Here is a 14,006-nt window from a genome sequence, read left to right on the forward strand (position 1 = left end):
ATGATTCCTCACATGAACCTAGATATATGAGAAAAGCAGTACTGCACAACTTCACTGTCCAGTATATTAGCCACTGGCCACAGGTGGCTCTTGATCCCTTTAGTTGTGGTTGGTCTGAATTAATGTAGATCATAAGTATAAAATCTATACCAGATTTCAAAGACTTCATGGGGGGAGAGTATAGCTCAGTGGTAGAATGTGCTCTTAGCTTGCAGGAGGTCCTGTGTTCAATCCCCAGTGCTGCCATTTAAAATAAATAAGCATGACTAATTACCTCCCCCCACCAAAAACTCAAAATAATAGTAATAGTTTTAAAAATTTGTACTAAAAAAAGGTAAATGATATAATTATTCTTATATTGATCACATGTTGAAATGATTTTTTAGATATGTTGACTTAAATAATTATTAAAATTAATTTCACCTGTTTCTTTTTACTGTTTTTTATGAGAACATTTCAAATTATATGTGGCTTGCATTTGTGATTTGCATTATATTTCTATTGGATGATACTCCACTAAGAAAGTTACAGGTTCTAAAATAGTAGATCTATAAAGTGTCCCACAAACTTGGGAGCAGTGCACAGGGTCCAGTCTTAAACACCTAAAGGCGATCTCCATTTTCTCCTCAGACTCAGCTCTGAAAAAGTCCAGGGAGGTCCAGGCTCAATCCTGTTACATCCAAATGCTGTGTGGTCAGACAGCATCATGTTCTAATATGGCAGATAGAATTTACCAAATGAGCTCCCTTTTCTGTGCCTATTCTAAAGGCCTTTGAGTTTATTTTTAGTGTGAGGGTTCTGAAGCTAGCCTAGTTAAAACTAGGAGGTAATGAATGAGGGATCCTACTCCACTTTAAGCCCCGTAAGTCTGCTGTTGAGGTCTTTATGAATCCAGCCAGCAAAAGGGCACACGTTGTTTCTTATCCCAGAGTCCTTTGGGAACTAGGGTAGACTACGGGAACAGCAGTAATACAAAGAAAAATTATTCAACTGTGGTTTCCTGAGTTTTTCTGCCACACAACTGTTTCCCATTTTGTTTGATCATTTTTCTCCTAGTAAGTGCCTGATAGACTATAGTTTCTTAGATATGTAACAAATATTTATTATCAACCCATGCCAGGCACTATTCCAGGCCCTAGAGATATTTCAGCAGATAAAGTGGGACAAATGGACTGGATATCCTAGAGACATCCCTAATGCTAAGTTGTAAATTACCAAGATGTTATGCGGGGTTCTGCCAAGTGCCTTTTATTTATGGTGTGTCAGATGAACCTTTGACTTCTAAGGTATTTTATCTCCTCAAAGGACTTGAGAATTTGCCTTCTTGCTTTCATTATATTTATCACTTCCTCCCAGAAAGGTGATGTGTGTGTTGAGAAGGGAAGAAAGCAGTGACCCGACCCATCATGTGTTTTTTATTACTTTCTCTTTCTTAGTCTGTGTTCAGCAGGAAATTTTCTCCCGCAGGAAATCCAGACATGGAAACACTTTGTTCACTGCTTGGATATGACTTTACTACTGTGATTACAGTCATTTTAGAAGTTAATTTTAATTAAAATATGAACCTTTACTCTGAAAGACTAAGTAATTTGGTACTCAAGTCTAAGTACACCCAGGTGAAAAACAATATATTTGAAAAACAAGTTGCTAATAAGTTTTTTTTTTAAGTTGTTTTAGTGGTATTAAAATTGTGGACACTTGTACTACACTTCTTTGGTAACTTTTGTCCATTGGTTTTAATGTTTTATAATCAAGCACGAGCAATTCATGACAAGCATGTCACAGAGAGCATTCAGCTTAATGCCACAATACAGTTCTCTCTGTGCTGATGTGGCTCCACTTACCTCTGATAAGAGCTAGATAGATTGTTGCACTGCCCTTCCAAGGAATTTACACAGTATGCTTCCCTGCCTGAGCATCTGTAACTTCTGTCTCCACGTCCAAGATGGATACAAAACGGAAACTTACGGCATCACTATCAGCATTTTGCCAGCTCTCTTTTATTCTTGGTTTTCCGATTCTTTATAAGAAATCCATACCATTAATTGGTTGATGTATTAAATTTCCTATATCTGGAACCATTTTTTGTTTTTTTTAAGAACAGGGAATTGCCTCTTTAGCTTTATCTTTAATAGATTTCTATTTATCTAAAGAGAAGTTATTATTTCCGAAGGTACCTTATAACTTCCACGATTCCATCTGAAGAGAAAGTAGAACATCTTGTATGACATTTCATCTTACTGGACTTTTTCTATCCATGAGTAAGAACTTCAGTTGCTGAATAACTTTCAAACATCTTTGTTCTCTACCTACATTTTCCCACTAATATTGCAATATATTTTTCAGGTTTTCAATTCAAAAACAGCCGAACTACTTAGTCATCATCAAGTGGAAATAAAACAAGAGTTTCCAAGAGAAGGGTATGTTTCCTAATTTAGTATGTAAACATACGTCATGTTTATTAGTCCATCTCACCCCACCTGCCCTATATCTTTGTAAAGTAAACTTGACCAAACACCGTCCTGAGAAGATTTGAGGGATAGGTATTTGTCAAGAAAAGAAGCAATAACTTCGTAGCTCAACAAAAACATGTGGATGATTGACTTAGGAATTTAGTGATAGAAAAGGAAAGGATAAAAAAGTAACAAAGCAAAGGAGTATTAGATATCAGAAATTCCACATTGACTTTGAAGTCACTTAGTTTTGTGTCTCCATCATTGCCAAACTGCTGCTTTGCAGATTTGAGTGTAAGAGTTTTTTCCTTAAATAAAGACATAAAAATTTTTAAGAAGCATTCGTATATCTTATCTAATACTAAAATCATCCTTTTGGGGAATAATGTTCATATATCATAATTGTGGAATTACTACATATACATCACATAATACATATACATTTATTATACAGTATATCTAATATTTGATATTTATGATGCAACCACTTGGAAAAAGTGGCAATTTCTTATAGAATTAATCACACATCTGCAGCATTCCACTCTTAGGAACTTACCCAAGAGAAATGAAAACATACGTCTGTAGAGAGACTCATATACGTGAATGTTTATAGCAGCTTTGTTCATAACAGACCAAACTGGAAATACCTCAAATGTCTGTCTTCAATAGAACGTTAACAATGAAATACTGTTTGGCAATTTTTAAAAGGTGAACTGATACGTGCAATGACCTGGTTGAATCTCTTTGATATTATGGGAAGTGAAAAAAGCTGACCACAAAAGAATACATACTGCATGGCTCTATCTGAAATTCAAAAAGAGGCCAAACTAATCTAGGATGATGGAAATCTGAATAGTGGTTGCCTGTAGAATGTGTGATTGACTTGAAAGAGGCATGAAAGAACTGTCTGGAGTAATGGAAATATTCTATATCTTGCCTGGGGTGTTGGTTGGATTGGCATATACATTTGTTAAAACTCAACAGATTGTGCACTTTAGATCTCTCCATGTCCCTGTAAAGTTTAGTTCAATTTAAGACAGAAAAAAAATTGGTGTCTTACCAAATTTTTCATAAATGTTCTCCTATCTTTTAGAGAATTCCTTTGTTTAATAACAAAAGCTATTGACATGTTACCAGCATTAAAATGACCGTCCACAGGCCTGATCCCAGTGCAGTTGGGAGAGAGAATACCTAGTCTTGGAGGGATAAAAATTAGAAATACATGGAAGGAGATTGGGTTTTTGGAAAAAGAGAATTTAGAGACAGCTCTAAGCTTATGAAAGCCAGGCAGGCCCAAGGAAGGCAAAGAAGAAAGAAAGGCATTTGGAATTGCCTTGCTACTTCCAGATCCTAGTGTAGGATTCTTTTAACTTGTGTCATTTCTACTTTGGGGTTTCCTCATTTGCTATCTGTTTTTCCCAGGCTTCTCTTCTTTGTTATTTATTAGGAGCCTTTCATCCTTTTGAGGCCTTCATACCTTAACCAGAATTGCAGAATTGCAATGGGATTGGGTCTGGAAACGTGGACCAGTCACTTACCTTCATGAAATAGTTATTGGAAAGAATTTACATATTTTCCATAAATTCTAACAAAACATTTTAGGGAAAAAAATGACAAAAGAGATTAGTATACCTATTTGACTTTTTAGAATTTGTCTTGCTTCACAAATAAACAAGGAAATCAATCAGCCCATCAAAAGAGTAATATCTATCTCTTAGTCTGCTTAAAAATTACTAGTGACTAGTAAAACAAGAAGGTAGTTTATATCCTGTGGGTTTGATGAATTTTGATAAAGCATTAGGGAACTAATTTCTTAACAAATGTGAAAAAATGATTTAAAAAGAGGTAGGATATTGCTGTTTGTGGCCTGGTATTACTTGCCTCCTTTTAAATGATTACTATCTGAAGAATAATAAAAATGTGGAGGAAATAGGCTTTTCCTTAAATCATTTCTTTAGAATATTGGATGTGCTTTGCTTTGCTTATGTGATTTTCTTTGATTTATGCAGTCACACACTCATAAGTGAACATAACTGGTGATAAAAATTATATCTGTATTGTTTTCTTATGGGCTAACAAACTGTATTCTTTTGTTCAAAGATGGGTGGAACAAGACCCTAAGGAGATTCTGCATTCTGTCTATGAGTGTATAGAGAAAACGTGTGAGAAACTTGGACAGCTCAATATTGATATTTCCAACATAAAAGGTATTTTAATTGAATATTTTACTCTGTATATGATTATCTCAGTTGAATGTATTCACTCATTCGGCATGTCCTTGAATGCCCATGCAGTGGCAAGCATTGTGAGAAATGAGGGCACAGAGATAAACAGAAAGATTAGGTCCCTGTTCTCATGAAGCTTTTATTTTGGTGGGGGTGAGACCAACAGTAAGAGCAGACAGATGCTAGCTCACTTGAGAGACAGAGACATTCTGGGCAGAACATAAAACCATATGATATGGTAGAGTATGCCTAGAGAGGCTTACTTTAAATTGGATACCCAAAGAAGACCTGTCTGAAGAAGTAACCCATTGGCTGAGATCTCAAAGGCCAAAAGGGGCCAGCCATTCAAATCCCTGGAGCAACAGTGTTTGAGGAAACAAGCAGTACATGCAAAGTCCTGAGGTGGGAATAGACTTGGCACATTCCTGGATCAGAAAGAAGGCCAGCATGTCAAAAATAGAGTAAAAGAAGACCGATGAGTGAGGGTAGGTGGGTAAAGGGTTTCAGGAGGAAATGAAATCTGGGAAGTGGATAGGGTCTTGTCGGCCCTAGGAGTTTGGATGTTATTCTTAGTATCACAGGGAGCCTTTAAGCAAGACAGTAAGGGATGACTAGATCTGACTTACAGTTTAAAAGCAACTTCCTGACTGCTGTGGGGAGCAGTGTGAAGACTGGACAGTAAAGACCTAAGTGTGGACTCAAGGGGACAGTGTGGAGGCTGCTGCGGGAGTCCTGAGAGAGAGGGTGGTGACTTGATTGAGAGTGGTAGCAGTGGAGGTGGGGGAGAAGGGCCAGAACTTGCTGGTAAGATTAGATGTCAGGGTAACAGAGAGGGTAGTAGGGTGGGGGGAGAGATGGATCAGAGATGGCGCTTGGGGTTTTTGCTGCAGCTCTTGGGGAGATAGGGATGCCCTTTACTGAGTAGAGAAAGACTAGAATAAGGAACAGCTTGGGTGGGGGGAGGTTGTTTGAAATCAAAACACTTCACTTGTGAAATCTCCCTGAAATAATTGTCTGAGAGTGTTACATTATTACACATCTCTATGTTAATTCCTAGTAGTTTTAATAGACTGCCCAAGTTTGGCTTTGCATCATTCATACTGGGAGAGAAAATAAACCCAGTCACCTGAAATTGATAGGCTAGTGTAAAGAGTGAAAGCATAATATGGTCATTGTCATCCCTTTAGAGTTTAAATGTCTCCAGTTCATCACTCTAGGGCTATTTTTTTTCCTTCCTCAGGTAGTTTGAAAGATAAGGCGAACCACCAGTTGGTCTGGGCGGTGCCTTAATTCATATCATCTTGGCTCTGAGATTTACTACCACTCCTGAGTTAAAACTTTGATTTTTTTTTCAGACTTCCCCTTATTTGTATAAGTAAAACTCACTTTAAAAAAAACAAAGACTAAGCATAATCACAACCAGACATTCAGCAAACTCAGAGTGCCTTCTGTGTGCTAGGTGTGCTAGGGAAACAATGGAGCACAAATAAGGCTGTGCAGTTGTCAAATGGGGATACATGCTAATCCAATCCCCAAGTAATGGGCAATTGTAACAGTGGTATTTCTGTTATTACTGATTTTTAAAAGAAATCGCCTTGTGCAATTTGATATTTTATTAACAATGTTTTAATATCCATCCCTCATTTTCACTATCCCTACACCTAGGTTGAAGTACTTCAGACTTCTTTTAGAGTTGCATTTGCCAAGTTTCAGATGAGTTGTATGTCAGAGCGGTTGTTGGATGTTCCCTTGAATTGTCCTCACAGCTTTCACAGTCTAAACAGTGTAAACATACAAGAGGCATTTCGTAGCACGTTCTGTTGTCAGAATATCCACTACCAGAGACGTAAATAATCTGAGTGGTTGAATTCAGGATGTAGATTCCAGAGCCATTGGCCATGACTTTGACCTCACTCCACCTACCGTGCAGGTAAGGTACGCTGCGGTGTGCTGGCCTTCTGGACCCACTCAGGTGCCATTCTTTTTTCTCTTGTTTTTGTGGTGCTCGTGAAGATGACACATAACTCCAGTCCAAGTGACTTGCCTTCCACTTGCACCAAGTGTCTGTAAGGATACTGAACACACAGCTCTCTGATCTACACTCCTCTGGCCAGTGTGAAACCCATACCTGAACCAAAGTGACCCAGCACTTCCTTCTCAGCAACTACCAGCCTATGGCCAAGGAAGAGAACGTTCCACAAGACCCTCCATACCAGGCCAGTTGTGCTAAAATTTTTTTCCCAGATAATTTCTTGAATTGGCACTGCCGAGGGCCAAGCTTTTGCTTGCCTGTATAGAACTATTAGTTTTTTTCTAGCTAAAGAGTGATAGATTTATCATCTTAACCTAATATTTGTTGAGTTCATCATAGCTGGTTGTAAATTCCAATTTCGTTGGTTTTAGTTGTCCTCAGCTGTCAGAAAGTTTGTTGATTTCAGGTCCCTATGAACAGTGTCTCCAAAATGAAAGTTCACTTTCCAGTTTAGCAGCGCACGGGAGCCCAAGACAAGTAAGGTGTTTCTTCCCTTCTTAGAGAGTTGAGCAGCTCTGTTTGCCTGTGACTGGACTGAAGGAAATACAAAGTAGAAAGAATTACAATATCAGGTACTCTCACTCATCCTCTCTCATATGATACAAGCAAAATGCAACATACGCTGTTACAAAGTTGAGAGTGTCCAATTCTCAGCCATTAAAGAGGAGTTCTCACACCCTTAGAGAAAAGGGAAACTCCCACATCACCTGCCTCCCCTGCAACAGACCCACACACATTTCCTCCCCTTCTCAGGGGTCTCAGAAAGGCAATCTTTCTCTGAAAGAACTTCCTAGCAGTGACCACATCTCATTTGCAATTGTTATAACTTGCCACAAGCACACATCTTCCAGAGACTGCTTTCTTAAAAAACTTTCTACCTCTTCCCACATGGCACTTTTAGTAGCCCCAGAGCCTTCCTCTGGGGTTCTTACTATTTTACTATGTGTGTTTTTAGGTTTGTTTTTTTTTTTTTAAGAAATGTGTCCCAATTATACATTATGATTTTATTTTTAAATAAGGATGCATGTCATTCATCATTCTACCAGGACAGCAATGATGGCATTCTGAGGTATTTCCAAAGGCTTTTTTTCTAAGTATAGTTTCTTAACTGTGCTTATAACTTTTCACAGGCAGTATTAAGCAAAATGTAACCAGATTTTGAATCTTGCATTTAAGTAGTTAATTTTAAAGTGACACTAATATTGAGGAAAACATCTCCTGAAAAAGAATATATAAATGAAGTATGAGCCTGCTAGATACAAGAGTAATACATTGGGTTGTATATGTGCCAATGATTATAGTATCTGTAACTAAAAGACTGCAAGGCCAGGGGAGAGGGTGTAGCTCAAGCAGTAAAGCACATACTTAGCATGCCCAGGGCCCTGCAGAGACCTTGGGTTCAATCCCTGGCACCTCCTCTAAAAATAAAATAAGTAAATCTAATTACCTCCCCCTGCTAAATAAACCAACAAATAAGTAAATAAATAAATACTGTAAGGCCAGGAAATATATACTTTATGCATATAGTTCTTAAATGGTAGGTGAACAAGGGTCGAGAATTATAAAACCTGAATGTGTTTTTCTGACAAAGAGGGAATTAAAATCAGGAGCTGTTAAAGAGGGGCACATGTACTGGGATGAGCAGTCAAAAGTTTTCTTTAAGAAACATAGAAAATCCTAGGGGATTTTTAGGGTACAAATGACAAGAAGTTAGCACACTGAAAAAGTTGAGAGGCATTGCAGAAGGCCTGAGTGGGGAGAGACCAGTACTAGATGTGCATTTGTGGGTGGAGGAGAGTCCTGAGAAGCTGTTTCACTGGATTTTGATTGTCTGCAAGAAAAGCAATTTTACTTAGCATGAAGGAAACTGAATTAAGATAGAGGGAAAGAAGGAACAGTCAAGGTGGAACGTGTGACCAATGAATTAGATAGAAATAGCTCTAGAAACAGTTCTGCATACAAGTTAGAATGAGCCAATAAAGAAAGGTGGTGGAAGGGGCATAGAATAGCAATTTAAGGACTACAAAGAAGGAAGCAGCCCCCTAGCTAAGGGAAAATTAATGCATTGGGGAAGAATAGGAGGGTTTAGTAGACCACAAATTCATTGTGAGCCCTCACTTTAAAGGTGTCTCGTATCACATCAGTCATCGTGTTCACAATACTCCTCCACCTTGAAAACCACTGCCAAGATCCCACTGAGGTCTCTGGCCTCTGCTGTGCCCACAGTGCTGCTGGGGAATTCCTTTCTGTGTCCTGCTTGGCTCAGTCCCGTTCTCTGCGACTGATACTCCACTCTCTGTAACAGTGATTGTGAAGAGCAGCAGTAACATTTATTGAGTGGTTACTATGTGCTAGGCACTGTTTTAATATGCATTAACTCAGGGATTCCTTCTGGTAACCCTGTAAGGTGAGAGCTATTATCTCCATTTTATGGAAGATAAAACTGAGACCCAGGGTCACACTGCTAGGAAGCCCAGGAATTGAAATTTGAGCCCCAGCAGTCTGGCTTCAGAGCCTGAGCTCTATTGAATAATGCCCAAGACTCAGAATCCCCGTTTCAGCAGATAATCTTGTGTGCTGCTTCACGGAGAAAGTTGAGGCTCTGGGGTTTTCATTCCTCAACTTCTTGTCTCTGTACTTAATGTCTGGCTCTCTTGGCCCCTCCCCGCTGTCACAAGGAAAGCAGTAATCTTCCCTACTGAGGCTCCTCCCTCTACCTGTGTATTAATTCCATCCCCTCCTGGCACTACAAGAATCAGGACCATATCCCATTGTTTTTCAGCCCCCTTAACCGCCCCCCCCCACATTCTCCTTTCTCTACCTTCTTTATTCCTATAAACCTTTGTATCTTCTATTTTTTAAAAAGTCATCCCCAAATCTCTTCCTTTTACCCTATGCCTATAAGTTTCCTTGTAGTAAATTGTATCTCAAGAAAAGGTGTTAAATAAATCTGTGTTGGTTAAAGATTATTTAGGACAAGGGCGCTGCTAGTCCCCCTCAGCTCTGTGTTGGTCAGAACATTCTTACTGTGTTTTCCTCTGGTGTATAGCTTGAGTAATGTGGACAATATTTGCAGGTTCCTAGGAGAGGTGGTCAAGGGACTTTAAACCATGCCATACAGAGGTGGGGCGGTGGAAGGAAGTTGGATTGTTTAGCCTAGGCAGGGGAAGAGAACATTGAAGGGACAAAGTAGCTGCTTTAAGAGTGATAGACTGCATGACTGGGACATTGTGCTGTACACCAGAAACTGATACATTGTAATTGACTGAACTTCAATTTTAAAAAAGTGATTGACATGTGGAAGAAGGATTAACCTTATTTCTATGTATCTCCAAAGAATATAGCAAAGATCTGTAGGTGGAAGCAATGAGGAAAAGGAATTTTTTTTTTTAATAACAAAGCTGAGCAGTAGAGACTGGACTGCCTGGAGACAGGCAGTGAGTATCTTGTCACTAGAAACACTGTCTGAATGGTCACCTGACAGGTGATTCCACAGGAGATATGAGCATAAGATGTGTTGTTGATTCTATAGCCTTTAAGGTGTGTCCTAATCTTAAATTCTGGAAGAGCTCCATCCTAGCACTCGGCTGTGTGGTAGAATCACATGGAGAGTTTTAAGAAAAAAAACCAATGCTCAGATCCCACTGTAGGTCAGTTAAATTGGAATGTTTGGGTCAGGACCTGGTCACTGATACTTTTTAAAACCTCTGGAGTTAATTCTAATGTACCACAAAGTCTTAAGAACCTCCGAATCTAACTAAATCAAGCGGAATTGAATAAGATGACATGGATTAGCATTTTACTTGGAGTAACTTAACTGTAACTATAGCACTTGAGTTAGATGTTGGTTAGTATAATACAATTGCCATCACATACTGTACTTATGCCTGATTCAAACTCTGTGGCTTGTCACATTATTAAACTACATGCATAAAACTGAATTTCTAACTAACCATAATATGAGGTTGCTCAGCAGGGAGGATTTTAACTGTGACTATTTTCTTAAAATGCAGGCATGCACACATGCACACACAGGTGCACAGATGGAAACTTCTTGTAGCAGTTAGTAAATAAATGAATGAAGCTCTTGTTGGACTCCTCAGCATAATAATTGGATGTTGTAAATTTGGAAAGTTACTGAATCCCCTTTTGTAAGGCAACCTAGGAGCATTTCATTTGGATATTGATCTGGACCCATGTCATTGTGCTGGTAGGGAAGCCGGAAGGAGTCTGTAGAAAGAAAAAGAAACAATTGTGTGTTTGGGTGTTTGCTTTTCCGGGGGCCACTGAAAGAAAATAGACTCAATACCACTACAAACGTTCCAAGTGTTTTTTCGAATTGTCATGTTTAGTTGTGTGTGTAAGAGGAAAAGGGAGAGAGAACTATCCTCCTGAAGTAGATTTCTGCTTGTTTTTTTAACTCCCTGCTGTTTAACTTTCTCTTTAAAGCTATTGGTGTCAGTAACCAGAGGGAAACCACAGTAGTCTGGGACAAGTTAACTGGAGAGCCTCTCTACAATGCTGTAGGTAAGCCACGTGTTGTACGTGGATGTCACATGCAAGGCTTTTCCCCACTTGCAGATGTTGTCATTACGAAAATATCTGGCTAAAAAAGCATGAGGTCATGTTTCCTATAATCTGTCTCATGGGTTGGGCAGAAGAGTCCTCTCAGAAATTAGTTGTTAAATCTTTACCATTTTCAGATATTCACATCTTGAATGAACTCTTTCTTATGCTCTCCCCTTTTCCTGTTTATTTGTATTATACTCATGAGTTAATGTTGCCAGAACTGTTTTATTAATCCCTGCTGTTTCTGACACCTAAAAGAGATCTCACCTCCTCCCCTCAAAAGTCAAGATTGCAAATGTTTGCAGTCCCCTCTCTCGCCGTCTCTAAAGTACTTGTTCTTCCCATCTAAAAATTTGAATTCACTCTGCTGAGGTTATAAAAATAAAATCTCAAGCTTTTAGTTCCTTCTGCTTTGAATTTGGCTATTTCAACAGGAGTTCAAAAACTCAAAATCTCAAGTATACCACCGTTAGATGTCACATCTTATTAAAGGTAAATAACCATGGGTATATTTTAACATCACTCTTAGCACATGACAGTTCAGCTCTGAATGACACTGTCACTTGCTAAAAGGAAAATTTTGCTCTAAATATACAGTTACTAACAGGCGTCATTCTGTCACAAACAGCAAAGCACACTTTTTTGTCTATAAAATACTAGGTTGTAGGGTGGAGAGTGGAGGCAGCAATTGTCAGAGATGGGATTATAGAGTGAGCTATTTTTACTTTACAGTTACTTTAGTAATATTGTTAGTTTAGTATTGATTGGAAGAAAGTGATGTCATGCAGAAAATACACTAAAAAGGTACCTTGTAAGAGTAGCATGAATTCTTTGGGAAGAATCTTTATAAAAAAAATTAAGAGATTTAATGTTATTGTGTTTAAGAAAGAACTTAGTTTGTCTTCTGTATTTGTGATAAGAAATTAAAGGTGCAGAAAATGTCAAAGCATTGCAGCCAAAGGCCCTATTACACAAAAGTACATATTTTAAATCTTTACTTTGTTCTCATTTTCATGAGCAGCTCATTTTGAATATAAGCAGGGTATTACAATTTTAATGACTAGTACTTGAGAGAACAGTGTTAGCCAACTTCTTAAGCTAGTTAGGGCTTTACTATTTTTTCCCCTTGTGAAAGGAAGGGCCTACTCAAAAGAACCAGAAACTTCCTGTTAAGCTCGAAACTTTGAATTGTAAAAATGCAACTTTGGACTTTGAGTTGCCACTTTAAAATAATGCAACTAGGCTACTTGATGTTATGCTTACTATAGTGAAGGATTTCAGTAAATATTTTACCAGAAAAGCTTTTTGTTATGTGCTTATTTGCTCATTTTTTTCCCTTCGACCTGTGTTCCTCTGCACCTCATTCTATGTGCTTTGGAGTATTAATTCAATCTGTACCTATGAAATAAGACATTTTTTCTATACTGAACCACATGCATGTTTTGAGAACCTCTTATGTCTTTGATGCTACACTGGGTGTGTTATTGAGGATATGAATTGTTGGCTGTTTTTGGAAACATTTTATAATCTGGCTTTGAAAAGAGACTAACACAAAATTAGGGAATAGTTGATAAATTGTGTGCTACTAAGTTAAATAAGAATTAGAGTCAGTGCATGCTCCTGTTGATTTTGAATTTTTGGCGTACCTTTGAGGGAGATTGAACTCCATTTTAGGCCTTGAAGAATGTATGGAAGGTTTACATTAAGAAAAGGAAGAATTAGAAGAGGGGTGGAGGGATAATTTGGGAGTTTGGGATTTGCAGACATCATCTGTAAACTATATAAAATAGATAAACAAGGTCCTTCTGCATAGCACAGGGAACTATATTCAGTACCCTATAAAAATAGCCTATAATGAAAAAGAATATGAAAAATAATATATGTAATTGAATCACTATGATGTACACCAGAAATTGACACAACACTGTACACCAACTATATATCAATAAGAAAAAGAAAGAAAAAAAAGCAAAGAGGAGAACAAAAGGAAAAAAGAAAAGGAAGAATTGAAGGATAGTGTGAACAAGCTATGAAGCAAAAATGTGTACACATATTTCACCAAAGAGTGAAGAGTCTGATCAGATTCAAGTATAGGATGACTAATTTACTAGTTTTAATAGAACTAGCAGTGATGCAAATGCTCAGTGCTAACTGCTATTACTAGGTACTAGGGATTATACTAAGCCATTTATTTATTTAATCTCAGTGACCCTGAAACAGGTTTTACTTGGCTTATTTCATGAATGATTGATGGAAAAGTTATATAATTTGTCCAATGCCATATAGGTATTAGTAGAGGTAAAGCCACATTTTGAATGTAAATCTTTCCAACCCCAAATCCCATGTTCTAATTTGGATAGATAGGGGTTGGCGAGGATATAGAGGACACCGTAAGCCATGGACTGGGCAACATGGAACAAAATGGGTGATAAAGGAGAGTTTAGCTTCCCACAATGGCGGAATGGGTTATTTCAAATGCACTTGTCTGCTGAGAACAATGAGAGAAGTCGGACAAAAAAAGAAACTGCCTAAAGAACTGGAAGGCTACCAAGGCAGTGAGAAATTGTGGGACCAAGATCCAGGAGAAAAGGAAAGCCCAGAGAGGTGAGTTTGGCATTTGTTGTTGCTTTTTCCCTAGAGATATCTATAGATTCTGAAAGGAGTATCTGAGAAGCTAAGCAGCACTTTTATAGGTTCCTTGAAATAAGGAGGCAAAAGGTGGAATCA

At 38.2% G+C, this 14,006-nt stretch overlaps 1 protein-coding gene across 9 annotated transcripts in view; it reads left to right on the forward strand.

Annotated features, from left to right (window-relative positions):
* GK (glycerol kinase) overlaps positions 1-14,006 on the forward strand; it is a 69,480-nt gene that overhangs the window by 7,418 nt on the left and 48,056 nt on the right. For all 9 annotated transcript variants that reach the window (XR_004318285.1, XM_032476036.1, XM_032476037.1 and 6 more), the window contains exons 2-4: positions 2,347-2,420; positions 4,554-4,660; positions 11,160-11,237. Coding sequence is in view for 8 of the 9 variants with exons in the window: in XM_032476036.1 (XP_032331927.1) it covers positions 2,347-2,420; positions 4,554-4,660; positions 11,160-11,237 (259 nt within the window). In the remaining variant the exon portion in view is untranslated. The remainder of the gene's footprint in view (positions 1-2,346; positions 2,421-4,553; positions 4,661-11,159; positions 11,238-14,006) is intronic.

This window comes from Camelus ferus, chromosome X (assembly GCF_009834535.1).
Source record: "Camelus ferus isolate YT-003-E chromosome X, BCGSAC_Cfer_1.0, whole genome shotgun sequence".
Taxonomy (NCBI): Eukaryota; Metazoa; Chordata; class Mammalia; order Artiodactyla; family Camelidae; genus Camelus; species Camelus ferus.